This window comes from Carcharhinus amblyrhynchos, chromosome 9 (genome assembly GCF_965287045.1).
Source record: "Carcharhinus amblyrhynchos chromosome 9, sCarAmb.v2.hapA, whole genome shotgun sequence".
Taxonomy (NCBI): domain Eukaryota; kingdom Metazoa; phylum Chordata; class Chondrichthyes; order Carcharhiniformes; family Carcharhinidae; genus Carcharhinus; species Carcharhinus amblyrhynchos.
The window spans coordinates 108,609,793-108,626,367 of record NC_137332.1 but is presented as its reverse complement, the minus strand read 5'-3'; the positions used below and the strand labels follow the sequence as shown (position 1 = coordinate 108,626,367).

General features: G+C 46.4%; 2 protein-coding genes across 3 annotated transcripts in view; both read left to right on the top strand.

Annotated features, from left to right (window-relative positions):
- The first annotated feature begins 3,228 nt into the window (after positions 1–3,228).
- On the top strand, positions 3,229–11,846 carry LOC145348535 (zinc-binding protein A33-like). Its single transcript, XM_080196724.1, has 6 exons — positions 3,229–3,661; positions 4,055–4,150; positions 4,796–5,029; positions 6,448–6,470; positions 6,555–6,673; positions 10,361–11,846. The coding sequence occupies exons 1-6, from the start codon at positions 3,260–3,262 to the stop codon at positions 10,891–10,893; spliced, it is 1,407 nt and encodes a 468-aa protein (XP_080052850.1). The 5' UTR covers positions 3,229–3,259; the 3' UTR covers positions 10,894–11,846.
- Positions 11,847–15,780: 3,934 nt separating this feature from the next.
- LOC145348174 (uncharacterized) overlaps positions 15,781–16,575 on the top strand; it is a 44,928-nt gene continuing 44,133 nt past the window's right edge. For both annotated transcript variants that reach the window (XM_080196367.1, XM_080196366.1), the window contains exon 1: positions 15,781–15,972. In XM_080196367.1, coding sequence (XP_080052493.1) covers positions 15,903–15,972 — 70 coding nt within the window. In that variant the 5' untranslated portion in view covers positions 15,781–15,902. The remainder of the gene's footprint in view (positions 15,973–16,575) is intronic.

Sequence of the window (16,575 nt, the reverse complement as noted above, 5' to 3'; positions counted from 1 at the left end):
CTTATTGAATGGCGGGGCAGGCTCGAAGGGCTAGTTGGCCTACTCCTGCTCCCATTTCTTATGTTCTTATGTAATGTGATCCAGTGAGCTGACAGAGGCTGTCCATTCAACGCTCTCCAGTAAATGGAGACTCAGGTAGGACGTGTGTGTGTTTGTGTGTGTGTGTGTGTGTGTGAGAGAGAGAGAGTGTGAATGTGTGTGCAGGTGAGTGTGTGTGTTTGTGTGAATGTGTGTGTGTGAGAGAGGGAGAGAGTGTGTGAATGTGTGTGTGCCTGAGCGTGACTGTGTGAATGTGTGTGCGAGTGAGTGTGTTTGTGTGTGTGAGAGAGAATGTGTGCGTTATTATTTAATTTATTATTGTCACCTATATTAGTATGCAGTGAAATGCATTGTTTTTTGCACACTATATAGACAAAGCATATCGTTCACAGAGAATGAAAGGAGAGGGTGCAGAATGGAGTGTTACAGTCATAATTGTAGGGTGTAGAGAAAGACCAGCTTACATATACAGGTTCATTCGAAAGTCTGCTGTCAGCAGGAAAGAAGTTGTTTTTGAGTTGGTTGGTACATGACCTCAGACTTTTCCCAGTGGAAGAAGATGGAAGAGAGAGTGTCCGGAGTGAGCGGGCTGCTTTTCCGAAGCAGCGGGAAGTGTAGATGGAGTCAATGGATGGGAAGTTGTGTGTGATAGACTGCGTGTGCGTGTAAGTGTGTATGTGCCATGTGTGTGTAAGTATCAGTCTGTTAGTGTGTGTGTGATTGTGTGTGTGTGTGTGTGTGTGTGTGTGAGTGTGTTCGGGTGTACGTGAGTGTGTGTGTGTCTCAGTGTGTGTCTCAGTGTGTGTGCCAGGGTCTCTGGGAATGAAGACTCCCCTCAGGATAATTTGCAACAGAAACACTTTGATTCAGTTTGAGTCAAAAAAAAACAAACTACATTTATATAGCGCCTTTCATGCACTGGAACATTGAGAGGGACTTGACAGGGATGTAAATCAGACAAAAATAACTGAGGATGAATGTGATCCTCCAGACCCAATCTCCCCACAGCCGGATAATGTACAGCAAGTGGGAAATGAGAAGCTGGAACACAGGATTGTTCCTGTTCATCGAGTTAATGATAACCCCAAAGACCAGATAGAAACAAATCCAGTCTTTAACCAGGAATGGTGCCTGGATTGTGGAGGGAGATCAGTCCTGGGAGCCGGAGGAGAAACCTTCCTCGCTGCTCTCCACTGGTGTCCCAGTATCAGCATCCTGGATCCCGGATTCTGATCCCAGTTTGCAGAGTAAAGGAGGGAGAGGGGAGATGGGGGTGGGAATTTGCAAAGTCAGAGGTGTCAAAGACTATTTATTCAAGAATGGAGGGGGTGGGGCAGATTGATAGAGGGGGGAGAGGAGGTTGGGAGTGTCACAGGGAGAAGATGGATTTGGGAAAGTCTCAGGGACGAGAGAGAGGAGACAAACAAGAGAAAGATGTAAGGGGGGAGGGGGGGCAGATTGGGTCAGTGGGCCGGGGGGAGGGGGGATTCGGTTGGTGGGCCACCTAATAGCTTCAAGTTTTTAGATGTTCAGATCACCAACAAACTGTCCTGGTCCCCCCATGCTGACACTATCGTTAAGAAATCCCACCAATGCCTCAATTTCTCAGGAGGCAAAGGAAATTTGGCATGACAGCTGCAACTCTCACCAACTTTTACAGGTGCACCATAGAAAGCAATCTTTCTGGTTGTATCACAGCTTGGTCCGGCTCCTGCTCTGCCCAGGACCACAAGTAACTACAAAAGGTTATGAATGTCGCCCAATCCATCACTCAAACCAGTCTCCCACCCACTGACTCTGTTCCAGCTGCCTTGGAAAAGCAGCCAGTATAATGAGGGACCCCACACACCCTGAACATACAGCCCGAATTTACCATTTTCATTCAAAGTGCTGAAACTGGGAGTGTTTCAGGTCTGACTTTTAATCCCGTTCTCTGGAGCCCCCATACACACTCTGCCCGAAACAAGATCAGTGATTCTGAATCGCGCTGCAGAAGCTGTGGGGAGGTGGGTGAGTGGGGGGCTTATCGAGCCCAAAACGCTGTAGATCCGATCGGAGCATTCAATGGTGCATGCGTTGTAAAAAAAAGAAAAGTGTTCCCCTGCTGTACGGTTTCTGGGCCGGATAAAACCTCCTCCCTGTCTCCCGCAGGCGTTGCCCCAACCCTACAGCGTAACTGACCTCCGTACCCCCCCCAAACCCACCCCCCCACGACCCAGATTGATCACAGCCCTTTGCCCCACTTTCCCCCCACCGATCACACGCAGGGTGCCACCGGACCACCCCCACCCCACCCCACCCCACCCCCCCCATTCACCCTCAACCAGAGAGCAATCTGATCCGCCTCCCCCCACCCACCACCGATCTGAGTCAGAGAGCAGCCGGAAGCTCTGAACTTACCCCTTCAGAGGCTGGCGTGGCTGAAACAGACCTTTGTGGATCATTTTTGTTTCGTGCCGAATCTGGATGGGCGAACACGGTGGCAAAGGGGGAAATGCCCGTCAGTTTGGGCGTGCAGCCCATGAAGTCACGCCCACTTCGGACGCAGTGCCGATCACGGGCAGTTTAGGTGCTTGATAAAGGGGGAATGGGCATGGAGTGGATCACACTGCTCGCCTTACTTCCAACATTACCAAGTCTCTGTGAAAACGGGCACAAGTTGGTGTTAAAACTGGACCCATTCTCTCTTCCACCTTCTGCCAGCGGTAAAAAGATTCAAGAGTCTGAGGTCACGTACCAACCAACTCAAGAACAGCTTCCTCCCTGCTGCCATCAGACTTTTGAGTGGACCTCCCTCGCATTAAATTGATCTTTCTCCGCATCCTAGCTATGACTGTAACATTACATTCTGCACCCTCTGTATGAACAGTATGCTTTGTCTGTATAGCATGCAAGAAACAATACTTTTCACTGTACACTAATACATGTGACAATAATAAATCAAATCAAATCAAAGTGTTGGGATTGAGAAGGGAGGGTGGGTGTTTTAAGGAGGGTGTGTTTGCAGAGAGGAAAGAAAGAATGTTCTAAAGTTGATTTTATAAAGTGAAAAAGGCTCCAGGCACAATAAAGGGGCTCAGTTTGATGGGATTACAGAATTCCTGGCATTGAGAGTGTCTCTGATCACGTGAAGTCAAATCCCGGAAGTGCAGCTGGGAACAAGAATTGAAAGTGAAAGAAGTGGAAGAGAGAGACAGAGAGAGAGACTCTGAGCACTGGGATGGCATCTCCGGATCTCAGCCAGGAACTAACCTGTCCCATCTGCCTGGAAATATTCACCGAGCCCGTGTCTCTGGAATGTGAACATCACTTCTGCAGGAGCTGCATCTCCCAGAGTTGGGAGAAGGTCCCGGGAGATATTTCCTGCCCCCAGTGTCGACAGGTCTTCACCCAGAGGAACATCAGGCCCGCTCGCACCCTGGCTAACATCGTGGAGAAGCTCAGAGTGCTGAAGGTGAAGGTGACACAGCCAGAGGAGGAGTTTTACTGTCAGGAACACGAGGAGAAGCTGAAACTGTTCTGTGAGGATGAAGAGAGAGCCATCTGTGTGGTGTGTGGCATGTCCAGAGTTCACAAGGTGCACAGTGTGATCCCAATAAAGGAAGCAGCCCAGATATACAAGGTACTGGATCACTGCTACTGACACAGACAGGGAGGGAAGAGGGACGGGGTGGGGGGGGGGGGTACGGTTAGTAACAGAGGGGGAGGGAGGTTGTAGGATGAGGGAGGGGAGAGCTGCAGGGAGTGGCGGAGGGTGGGGAGAGGGTTGAGGGGAGGGGAAGGTTAATAGAGGAGGGGAATGGAGCTGGAGGAGGATAATTGCCACAGGCGGAATTAACACAAAGTTTCCCCTAAACTTGTTTATCCTTTCATCCCAAACATTGAGAGTGACCAATCCTGGGAATATCTCCTTCTCTCCTTCACCAGTGGATTTAAAAACAGCAAACTCCTCCAGAAGGTGCCCTTAGCGAGTGTTCACTTTCACAACCCCCTTTGTGTCCTTTCTGTCTGCCAGAACAAGTTAGAAACATTATTGGAGACTCTGCAGAAGCAAATGGACCTCAGTCTTCACAGTAAAAGAGAAGGAGAGGATGGCATTTCACAGATGAAGGTAGGAGAGTGTCCTTTAGGCTTTGCGTAATGTTCCCTGTGTTTGTCATTGAGAGTGAGTGAGCTTCTCACACAGTGAGAAATAGGGAGAGAGTTTTACTGAATAAAATGCTGGGGTCCAGTGTACATTAGAGGCTATGCCCTGCACTGGACTATAAAGCACTGCCTGAAAATTGTTGATTCTTGAATCAGGGACAAAGGTCTAAATTTCTACCTGCACCGAATCTAAATGATTGATAAAAGAAATCTTGTCTGGAACTCACAGTTTGATATCCATTATTCTATACATAAACCATCTGAACCCCTCGATTAGATTCCAGTCTGTAACTCACTCCCAGGTATCCATTATTCTATATATAAACCATCTGAACCCCTCGATTAGATTCCAGTCTGTAACTCACTCCCAGGTAAACATTGATCCATGTTGGAATTCAAACCACTCGATTAGTTTTCCCTCAGTAACACACTCCTTGCTCTCTTATATTTTATAATAAAACATTGTTATAATTTTAATGTGTTCTGATGTAACTCAGTACCACATGCCAAATATTCCATCAAACAGTTGACCGTGCAGTGAATGGACAGAGACCAGGGACACTGGGATGAGAGACATTGTTTATTCCGCTCTGTATTCAATCTGTTCCAGACTGAAGTTGAGAGACTGAGAAATGAAATCCACAGTGAATTTGAAAAGATGCACAAGTTCCTGTTTGAGAAGGAAGAGTTGATGAAAACAGAATTGGCGCAAAAAAGCAATAAAATATTGGAGGAAATGGAGAAGATTTTAAAGGAAACCTTGGGTGAAATGTCTTGTCTTGAAGGAGCAATAAGAGATCTTCAATCGAGGCTGAAGATAGAAGAGGCTCCAGAGTTCCTCAAGGTACAAAACCTCTTTGTCTTGTCCAGGAGAACATTGTGGGACTGAGGGCTGACACCCTGACCTTTAACCTCTGGGCCTGGCTTTGGCTTCAGTCTGATTGGTTGGATGATGATCTCTTGCTGCTGTCAGTGAGGGTGCAATGGGAGATGGAGTGAGGAATCTGAGTGTGATTCCTATACACAGTGTAACCACAGCACTGAGTGATGTTTGGATTCAGAGAGGACTGGGCTGGGAGCTGGAGGGGTTCACACTGGGGCAGATGGGGCTGTTCTGAGGATGGGGTTAAGAGGCATTGTCGAAGTGTGGAAGGTAGATCTTTATTGTGCTGCGGGTTCTGCTGTTCCTGCCCCTGCAAACACCTGATTCAACTGAAGACACAGACAACAATGGTGTTGGGATTGAAATCGAGGGTTCAGAGAAGACACAAATTAGACGAGTGCAGATGTCCCCAAGCGTTGTGGAGCTGGAGGAAATGACAGAGACAGAGAGGAGTGAGGCCAGGGAGGAATTTGAAAATAAGAATGAGAATGTTTTCAATGAATATGTTGTTGAGCTGGGAGCCAGTGTGAGTCACCAAGCACAGGGGTGATGGGGCTACGGTCAGATAGAGAAGAATGTAAGCTGCTGAGGACAGAACATCCAGCTGGACGTGGGCACCGGGAGGGGTGGTAGGGTGATCAGGAATGTTTGGGAATAGGATAGAGGGACACAAGTCACATGGTGATAATGAGCTCAGAGTGAGAATGAATGGAAAAAGGAAAAGCTATTTTCTCAACGATTTCTCCATTCTGTCTCTCCTGGTTATTTCTCCTTGAGATTGACAACAAAAGATCTTTGAAAGGAACATTGAAACACAAGATTAAGAGCAGAATTCAGCAATCCAGTCCTTTGCATCTGCTCTGCCATTCAATTAGACCGTGGCTGATCTCTGCCTGGTCTCAGATCCATCTCACTATCTGTTCCATGTATCCCTTTAACCCGTTGTGTGTCAGAAATTTCTCCATTTCCTTCCTGAGACCATTTAGGGCAGCATTGTGGCACAGTAGTTGGCATAGCTGACTCATAGTGCCAAGGCCCATGGTTCAATTCTTGGCTTGGGCCATTGTTTGTGTAGTGTCTGCATGTTCTCCCCGTGACAGCATGGGTTTCCTCCGGGGCTCCCATTTCCTCCAACGGTTCGAAAGATATGGGTAGGTTCATTGGCCATGCTAAATTCTCCCTCAATGTACCCAAACAGGCACCGGAGTGTGGCAACTAGGGGAGTTTCACAGGAACTTCATTGCAGTGTTAACGTGAGCCTATTTGCGAGAAGTCATTCCTCCTTATTTCAGATTTAAATCTACTGCCTCTCGACCTGTACCTGTGACCTCTTGTTCTAATCTGACTCAATAATATCTACTCTGTTTCTGTTCCCTCAGGATATACAGGACCTTGTGAAGAGGTAAGCAGATTTAAAGGAACAGTTTTGCGATGTGATCGCTGCTGTCTCTCTCACACAGACTGATTTGCGGACCTGTTTTTACAGGAGTCAGATGGAGTTTCACGAGGCTGGAACTGTCTCCACTCAGTTACCTGTGGATATAGATGGTGGACCATTCAAATACATCAATGTGTGGAGGGAAATGAGAGCACTGATTTCACCAGGTATCATTCTCTGTATATTGCCATCTCCGTACTGTTATCCATGTGACTAATGGGCTGATGCAATGACCATAAGAAAGAAGAGCAGCAGTGATCCAGCCCAGTGAACCCGCTCTGTTTTTGGATAAGATTATGACTGATCTGCTTGTGGCCTTCACTCCACTTACCTCCCCACCCCACAGAACCCTTGACCCCCTTGTTGATCAAAAATCTATCCAACTCAGCCTTGTAGTCAATGAGGCAGCCTCCACTGCTCTCCCTGTGGAAGAGAATTCCAAAGACTAATGACCCTCTCAGAGGAGAAATTCCTCCTCATCACCATCTTATATCACCCTTTTATTGAAGCTTTGCTGCCCAGATCTCGATTTCCCCAGGAGATGAAAGACCCTCCCAGCATCTACCCTATCAAAGGGAACCCCTCAGAATCTTACATGTCTCAAGAAGATCACCTCTTATTCTTCTAAACTTCAATGAGTTTTGACCCAACTTGCTCAACCTTTCCTCAGAAGACAATCCCTTCATCTTAGGAATCTATTTAGTCAACCTTCTCTGAACTGCATCCAGTGAAAGTATCTCCCTCCTGATGTAAGGTGACCAAATCTGTCCACAATACTCAATCTGAAGTCTCACTAATGAACTGAGAAGCAGATCATTCAGCCCATTGTGTTCCCGCTAACTTTCTGCAAGATAATGATCTCATTCTCTTTGAAAACTGAGATTGAACCTGATTCCACCACAGTGCATTCCACATCCTAAATAAGTGCTATGTGAAAAGATTTTTTCCTCATCTTATTGTGGCTTTCTTTGTCAATAACTTTAAATGTTGTATCCTGTGAGCATCTCTATCAAATGTCCTCTTTGCTATCGCCTCTCTAAGTAGAACCACCTCAGTTTCTCCAATCTACCCACACGCCTGTAGTTCCTATCCCAGGAACCGGTCTTATGCATCTTTTCTGCACTCTCTCTGATGCCTTCACATTCTTGTGAGTGATGTGCCTCAGGGATTGGCGCTGAGTTATTTGTCACTTATATTAATGATTTGGATGAGAATATAGGAGGCATAGTTAGTAAGTGCGCAGATGACATCAAGATTGGTGGCATGGTGGACAATGAAGAAGGTTATCCCTGATTGCAATGGGATCTTGATTAATTGGTCCAGTGGGCTGACAAACGGCAGATGGAGTTCAATTTAGATAAATGTGAGGTGATGCATTTTGGTAGATTGAACTAGGGCAGGACTTACTCAATTAAGGGTTGAGCATTGGGAAGAGCTCCTGAACAAAGAGATCTAGGGGTACAGATTCATAACTCCTGGATAGTGGAGTCACAGGTGGACAGGTGGTAAAGAAGGCATTCAGCATGCTTGGTTTTATTGATCAGAACATTGAATTCAGGAGTTGGGACGTCTTGTTGAAATTATGCAAGACATTGGTAAGGCCACACTTGGACTACTATGTGCAGTTCTGATCACCCTATTTTAGAAAGGATATTATTAAACTAGAAAGAATGCAGAAAATATTTACTAGGATGCTATCGGGACTTGATGGCTTGAGTTATAAGGAGAGGCTGGATATACTGGGGCTTTTTTCTCTGGAGCGTAAAAGGATGAAGGCTGACCTTATAGAGGTCTATAAAATAATGAGGGGCACAGATCAGCTAGATAGTCAATATCTTTTCCCAAAGGTAGGGGAGTCTAAAACTAGAGGGCGTAGGTTTAAGGCAAGAGGGGAGAGTTACAAAAGGGTCCAGAGGGGCAATTTTTTCTCACAGAGGGTGGTGAGTGTCTGCAATAAGCTGCCAGAGGTAGTTGTGGAGGCGGGTACAATTTTGTCTTTTAAAAAAATGTTTAGACAGTTACATAGGTAAGATGGGCATAGAGGGATATGGGCCAAATGCGGGCAATTGGGACTAGCTTAGGGGTTTAAAAAAAAACAAGGAATGGAATGGACAAGTTGGACAGAAGGGCCTGTTTTCATGCTGTAAACCTCTATGACTCTCCCTAAAGTCTCGTGCCCAGAACGGGACACAATAATCCAGTTAGGACTGAACCAGGGTTTTATGCAGATATGGCATAACCATCTTGCTTTATACACTCCATTCTCTATTAATAAAGCCTAGGGTGCTGTTGCTTTACTAACCTTTCTCTCAACCTGCCCTGTAATCTGCAGATTGTGAAATGATGCACTGTACATCAAGGTTTAGTCATTAATATACATCTGGAAGAGGCAGGATCCTAACACTGACCCTGTGGAACAAACCGCACCCCCCCCCCCCCCCCCCCACTGTATATCTACCCGCTGTCTGAAGAAACAGCTGTCCACCACTTCCCTCAGTTTGCTGTCAGTCAGTTCCAGATCCATGTTGCTGCTGCTCATTATTCTGTACATTTCCTATCTTTCAGTCTGTTAGCGGCAAGTCGGAGTTCCATTCCTCAATATTCCTCACAAACTGGTTCCCAGTGAGTTCCACTGTTCACCTGTTGTCAAGGAGGCCAGGGAACCACAGTGGAAGTTAAAAAGCAAATCCAGTGTATTGAGACAACAGAAGCCATTTCTCAATGATCCGAATTTTTCGCTGGAATCGCTCCTTGCATGTGTCAATGAGTTTCCTGGTGGGAATTTAGATGTCAATTGTGTTATCCCATCTCTGAGTCAGAAAGCTGTGGATTCATGTCCCATTCCAGAATCTGGAGCAGAAGTTCTCAACTGACTTACTTTCTACTTTTTCAGAAGACTAAGGAAATTTGGTCCTTAGTCTATGGTGCATTAGAGAGCATTCTTTCTGGTTGTATCACAGCTTGGTATGGCTCCTGCTCTGCCCAAGACCGCAAGGAACTACAAAAGATCGTGAAGGTAGGCCAATCCATCACACAAACCAGCCTCCCATCCATTGACTCTGCCTATACTTCCCACTGCCTCGGCAAAACAGCCAGCATAATTAAGGACCCCACCCTGGACGTTCTCTCTTCCACCTTCTTCCGTCGGGAAAAAGATACACAAGTCTGAGGTCACGTATCAAACAACTCAAGAGCAGCTTCTTCCCTGCTGCTGTCAGACTTTTGAATGAACCTACCTTTCATTAAATTGATCTTTCTGTACACCCTAGCTATGACTGTAACACCACATTCTGCACTCTCTCATTTCCTTCTCCATGAACGGTATGCTTTGTCTGCATAACGCGCAAGAAACAATACTTTTCACTGTATGCTAATACTTGTCAATAATAAACCAAATAAATAAATCAAAATCTATCCCATTGCCAGACTGAGGAATTGCGGCAGTGTTGGAGGGGCTGCCTCTCACCTGAGACTTCTCACTTGGAGGTCAATGTTTCCATGGTACAAGCTTGAAGAAGATTTGGAGAGTCCTCCCTCTAGTCCTACCTGAGATCTCAGAGGGAGTTGTAGGGCTGTGGGAGGTTACAGAGATACAGAGAGGAGAGGCTGTGGAAGGAGAGGTGTCGGAATTTTAATTTGCATGAGCAAGAATCAGATGAGTCTGTGACTATAGTGGGTAATGGGTGAATGGGCCTTGAGGGAATGGGAAGAAATTCCCTCAGATGCTCTATCCCTGAGATTCCACAGTTCCTGGGCTGAGAAATGTGGTAATGTCCCATCACTGTTTATACACATCTTGTGATTCACAGTGGTTTTTCTTATAGTAACAGCTTCCCATTTGTGTTCTCTCCCAGCTGTAGCATCTCTCACCCTGTATCCAAAAACAGCAAACAAATATCTCATCATTTCCCAGGATTGGACCAGTGTGAGTTTCGGAAATGAGAATAAATATCTTCCTAATAACCCAGAAAGATTTCAATTATACTGTTGTGTTTTGAGCTGCCAGAGTTTCACATCAGGGAGACATTACTGGGAGGTGGGTCTTGGAAACAAGACTGACTGGATTGTGGGTGTCTGCAGGGAGTCTGTCAGCAGGAAAAGAAGAATTACACATTCACCTGAGAATGGATTCTGGGTCATTGGCCGGTACCTTGAGTGCAAATCATTGAAAATCCTGGATGTCATCTCCCAGTTGAAAGTGAAACCCCGGAAGTTAGGAATTTACCTGGATTATGAGGGGGGGCAGGTGTCATTTTGCGATGCTGAGGACATGTCTCACCTGTACACATTCATTGACACATTCACTGAGAAACTCTACCCCATCTTTAGTCCTTGTAATAATAAATCTGGTAACAACTCTGAGCCACTCACACTGCTCACGTGTTAACATAGTGGCACACACTTTCTGAGGTCAGGGCTTTGGGGAGAAGGCTGATTCACTGTCCAAACTGCTCACATTGCCCTGATTCTCCGCTGTGTGCGATCGGGGGTGAGTGTGTTTGTTCTAGCAGTTTATTAGACCACAAGACATCAGAGCAGAATTAGGCCACTCGATCCATCGAGTCTGCTCCACCATTCAATCATGGCTGATATCTTTTTCATCCCCATTCTCCTGCCTTTTCCCCATCCCCCACCCCCACCGATCCCTTTATTAATCAAGAACCTATCTATCTCTGTCTTAAAGACATTCAATGATCCTGGCCTCCACAGCCTTCTGCGGTGAAGAGTTCCACAGATTCACCACACTCTGGCTGAAGAAATTCCTCCTCATCTCTGTTTTAAAGCATTGTCCCTTTAGCCTGAGGTTGTGCCCTCTGGTTCTAGATTTCCTTCGAGTGGAAACATCCTCTCCATGGCCACTCTATCCAGGCCTCGCAATATCCTGAATTTTCAATAAGATGCTCCCTCATCCTTCTGAACTACAGACCCAGAGTCTTCAACCATTCCTGATATGAGAAGCTCTTCATTCCAGGGGTTATTCTTGCGAACCTCCTCTGGACCCTTTCCAAGACTAGCAGATCCTTCTTCAGATACGGGGCCCAAAACTGCTTATGATACTCCAAATGGGATCTAACCAGATTCTTATACAGCCTCAGAAGCACATCCCTGCTTTTGTATTGTAGCCCTCTGGACATGAATGCCAACATTGCATTTACCTTCCTAATTGCCAACTGAACCTGTATGTCAACCTGAAGAAAATCTTGAACAAGGACTCCCAAGTCCCGTTGTGTTATTCTGTCAGATTTTCTCCCCGTCTCACTGTCCCTATCCCAATCTAAAGGGACACAGAAGCGCTGAACAAGAATAGAATGAAGCATAATCTTCTGAATTGTGGTAACTACTCTCAAACAATTCATTGTGAATCTTTATTTCATTTGCACCCTTGAATAAATGTTTTATTTCTAAACTGTTGTCACGGACCCGGCTAATGTTAACTGCGAGAGTGTGCCAACCTAGAACACGGTTCACGGTTGTGTATAATCTTGTTCATGGGAACGGTGTGAGAAGCCTCGTGTGAGACCCAGTGAGAAAGTAACCAGATCAATTGTAGGATAACACTCACTGAAGGCAATTTATTACAATAAAGAAAAGACACATAGACTCAAACAGGTCTATGATGATCTAAAACAGTTACATATAGGATCTACTAAACATATCCACACAGTTTCTGTCGAAATTATCAGGATGCTGCCTGGTTTAGCGGGAATAAGCTATAAAGAGATGCTGGACAAACTTGGGTTGTTTTCTCTGGAGCAGCAGAGACTGAGAGGAGACCTGACAGAAGCCTATAAAATTATGAGATGCCGAGATAGGGTTGAGTCAGAAATGTTTCCCCCAAGTTGAAATGCTTAATACTAGGGGGCACTTTAGGTGAGAGGGGAGAAAGTTCAAAGGAGATGTGAGGGGCAATTTTCTTTACAGAGAAAGCGGTAGGTGTTTGGAATGCAATGCTCGGGGTGGTGGTGCAGGAAGATACAATAGGGGCATTTCAGGGGCTTTTAGATAAGCACATGAATATTCAAGGAGTAGAGGGATATGGACCAAGTGCAAGTAGAAAGGATTTGTTTAATTTAGTGTCATGTTCAGCACAACATTGTGGGCTGAAGGGCCTGTTCTTGTGCTGTACTGTTCTATGTTCTATGTACCCTTGTTAATCCAAAGTGTATTTATGAGATCTGAACTCTTTCAGGACGTCCCTATTCCTAAACATCATCCAGTTCAATAGATCGATAAATAAAGGACAGCTTATAGTCACCACACTCTGTACAATTGAAAAGTTACTCTGGGGAAGGTTTCGTCTCGGTTCAGCAGTGATGTGAGTATTACCTGCCTCCACGAAGGTTTTTGCACTCTTGCCTCTGGTCTGCGAGCTAGAACTGGCTTACAGGCTGCTAGATGGAAACTGCCCCTCACTTCCACAAAAAGGTTGTCAATGATGTCATTATTTCCCTTTGAAGGATCTCTCTGTATATTTGGCTGCCTGTCCCCTCAGCTTCTGTTCATTCTAAAAGGTTAACATGCGTACGTCTTCCCTGGATGGTGCAATCGTCTACTCAAAGCGTTTGCGATTAGCAGGATGATGTGTTTCTTTTGGACTGTCTCCAACAGCGAATCTCTTTGTTGGGCTTCACATCCTGTGAAATACCTTTAGAAATGCTGGTGGCTCTGAACCTACTGGAAACGTCATGACAACTGGACTGACACCCGTGGCCCAATTTTACCGTTTTGATCCTAAGTGCCGATTCTGGGCGTAGTACAGATCCAACTTAGAAATCCGCTTTCAGGCACCCCCGTACGCTCTCAGCAGGCTCCAGTCCGATTTGCAATGTGGGCAGGGCTTAGCGTGGCCGAAATGATCGGAGCTCTGAACTGCGCATGCGCAGTTAGAAAAAAATTTGAAAACGCGCACCCGCGTCAGTTCAGTCCCGAGCCGCAGAAAACGGAGAAAGCGGCCCCGGGGGCGAAAAGCGTGAGGGAGGATGTATCTCGGGGGGAGGGGGGGGTGCGGCGGGAGGCAGGTAAGATGTATCTCAGGGAGCGGGGGCAGATGGAACTCTAGTGGAGGGGGGCAGGGGGGTCAGCTGCCACTCTGCGGGCGATCGGTGGGGGGGGAGGAGGAGCAGGGGTGGCAATCGGTCTGGGTAGTGGAGTGGGAGGATAAGGGGGACACATACACACCACTGCCCCCCTTAAGCCGACTTGAGACCCGTGTCCAAAGCTGGCCTCCGACAGTTTGCTGTCACAGAATTGTTACGGCACAGTAGGAGGCCATTTGGCCCATTGCGTCTGCGCCAATCTCTTCAAATATGCATCATGACTTCGAGCCATTCCCCTGCCTTTTCCCCGTACCTCTGCACATTGTTTCTGTTCAATAATCATCCAATGCCCTCTCGAATGTCTTGATTGAACCTGCCTCCACCACACTTCCAGGCAGGGCATTCCAGACCCCAAACCACTCGCTGTGTGAAAAAGCTTCCTCTCATATCACGTTTGCTTGTTTTACAGATAACTTAAAATCTGTGCCCTTGTGTTCTTGATCCTTTTACGAGGGGGAACAGTTTCTCCCTATCTGCCCAGTCCCAGCCCCCTTGTGATTTTGAATACCTCTCTTTCATCTCCTCTTCACCTTCTCTCCAAGGAGAAAAGTCCCGACGTCTCCAATCAGAGCTGAGGTTTCTCACCCCCTTGAACCATTCTTCAGACAGAGAGGAACAGGCCCAATATGGGGTCTTCCAGTTTGGGCCAGATATCAACTCAATAAAGAGCAAATCTAACCTTCACAGACATTCTGATGAGACTTTGTTTGGTGGAGGGTTGAAAGTACCTGGAATGAAACTGGTAGGTGGCTCACATGGTCAGTTGCTCCCACTTAAATGCAACCTCCCAAAATGGAATTGGGTCTGGCTGTACAATATCAGAGATAGCGTAGCATGGACATTGACAACTTCTGCTGACTCCCTGTGACGCTGGCTTCACCCAGGGCAGGACATGTGTCATAGAATCATAGAATGCCTACAGCGCAGAATGAGACCATTCAGCCCCTCAGTTACCCTGTCAATCCCCCTAACTTACACATGTTGGCACACAAAGGGGCAATTTAGCATGGCCAATCCACCTAACCTGCACATGTTTGCAAACTAAGGGGCAATTTAGCATGGCTAATCTCCCTAACCTACACATGTTGGCACGCTAAGGGGCAATTTAGCATGACCAATTCACCTAATCTACAAATGTTGGCACACTAAGTGGCAATTTAGCATGACCAATCCCCCTAACTTACACATGTTGGCATGGTAAGGAGCAACTTAGCATGACCAATACACCTAACGTACACATGTCAGCTTGCTAAGGGGCAACTTAGCATGACCAATCCCCCTAACTTACACATGTCGGCACGCTAAGGAGCAATTTAGCATGGCCAATCCACCTAACCTACACATGTTAGTTTGCTAAGGAGTAACTTAGCATGACCAATCCCCCTAACCTACACATGTTGGCATGCTAAGGGGCAATTTAGCATCGCCAATCCCCCTAGCCTACACACATTTGCACATTAAGGAGCAATTTATCATGGCCAATCCATTTAGCAAGACCAGTCCATCTAACCTTCACATGTTGGCACACTAAGGGACAATATAGCATGGCCTACGCATATTGGCACACTAAGGGATAATTTAGAATGACCAATCCAATTTAACATGGCCAATCCCCCTAATCTACAGATGTTGGCACACTGAGAAGCAATTTGGCATTGTCAATCCACCTACGCAGCACATGTTGGCACACTAAGGGGCAATTTAGCATGGCCAATCCCCCTAACCTACACATGCTGGCACGCTAAGGGACAATTTAGCATGGCCAATCCCCCTAACCTACGCGTGTTTGTACACTGAGGGGCAATTTTGCATGGCCAATCCCCCTAACCTACGCGTGTTTGTACACTGAGGGGCAATTTTGCATGGCCAATCCAATTTCACATGGCCAATTCACTCAGCCAGCAGGGGGTGTCTGATCAAGATTTAACGACGACGGTCCAATATTGAGGGTCATACCCTGAAGCAGAAACTTTGTGACTCAGAGAGGTGAATTCCGCTCAGGTTCAGGGATAGGATGACTCAAAAGTGAAATGGGAGGGGCAGAACAGAGCGGGTGACAGAGGGTAGCAATGAGACAGTGAGAGATGTTTCCGGAGTTAGAAATGAATGAAGATGAATTTTCAACTCGCTGCCGGTTATTAGGGCAGGGGGGTTATGCGTGGGTGGGTTGTTTCTCTGCCTGGTAATACTTAATGCAACACACGGCGAGGTGAAATCGACACACTTCCTTGTGTGGATTCCGCGCCCTTGTCGATTTCCAAACGGAAAGGCTTTCTCTATTCGTTATTAGTCCTGGATAATGTTCGCCACCAACATGTGGAATTTCATCCAACTTGCCCTGTGTGTTGAACTAGCGGCGACAGCAGCAGGTAAGGCGGGGAGGGGACCTGGATGAGGACAAGTGGGAATGTCTGTGGGACTGGGGTGCAGGGTGTCCGAACAAGGGGAGCAGCCTGAGGGAAGGCAGATAACTGTCATGCTATCACACATTCAATCTGCTCTTTCCCCAATGTCCAGCATCTCTGTGAAAAAAATCCTTATCCCTGCACATCTCATCCTCTTCCTCCCCTTTCCCTGCCCAGCAGGAAATCCCAGGGTGGGCAAACTTCTTAGATTTCCTGCCGTTGCTGTGAACCAGTCGCAGCAAAATTAAATCATATGTGTTGTTGTGTTTTTTTTTCAAAGCCAACACCCACCCAGGGCCAGCAACAGGACGGCTGGAGGCCAACAAAGTGAGATAAGCCGGACGAAGAGTCTAACAAATGTATAAGTTCAGGATAACTCCCTTGCTTTTGTACTCTATGTCCCTATTAATAAAGCCCAGAATTTTTCCTTAACTGCTGTATACAATTATAGTATTAGTATAGTCATCGTTAGTGAGGCTGGTTTATTTTCAAATGTGGAATTTAAATTTCACTTGTAGATTTGATCCCAGGTTCCCAAAGCGTAGACGTCAAAAGTGTTGTCTAATT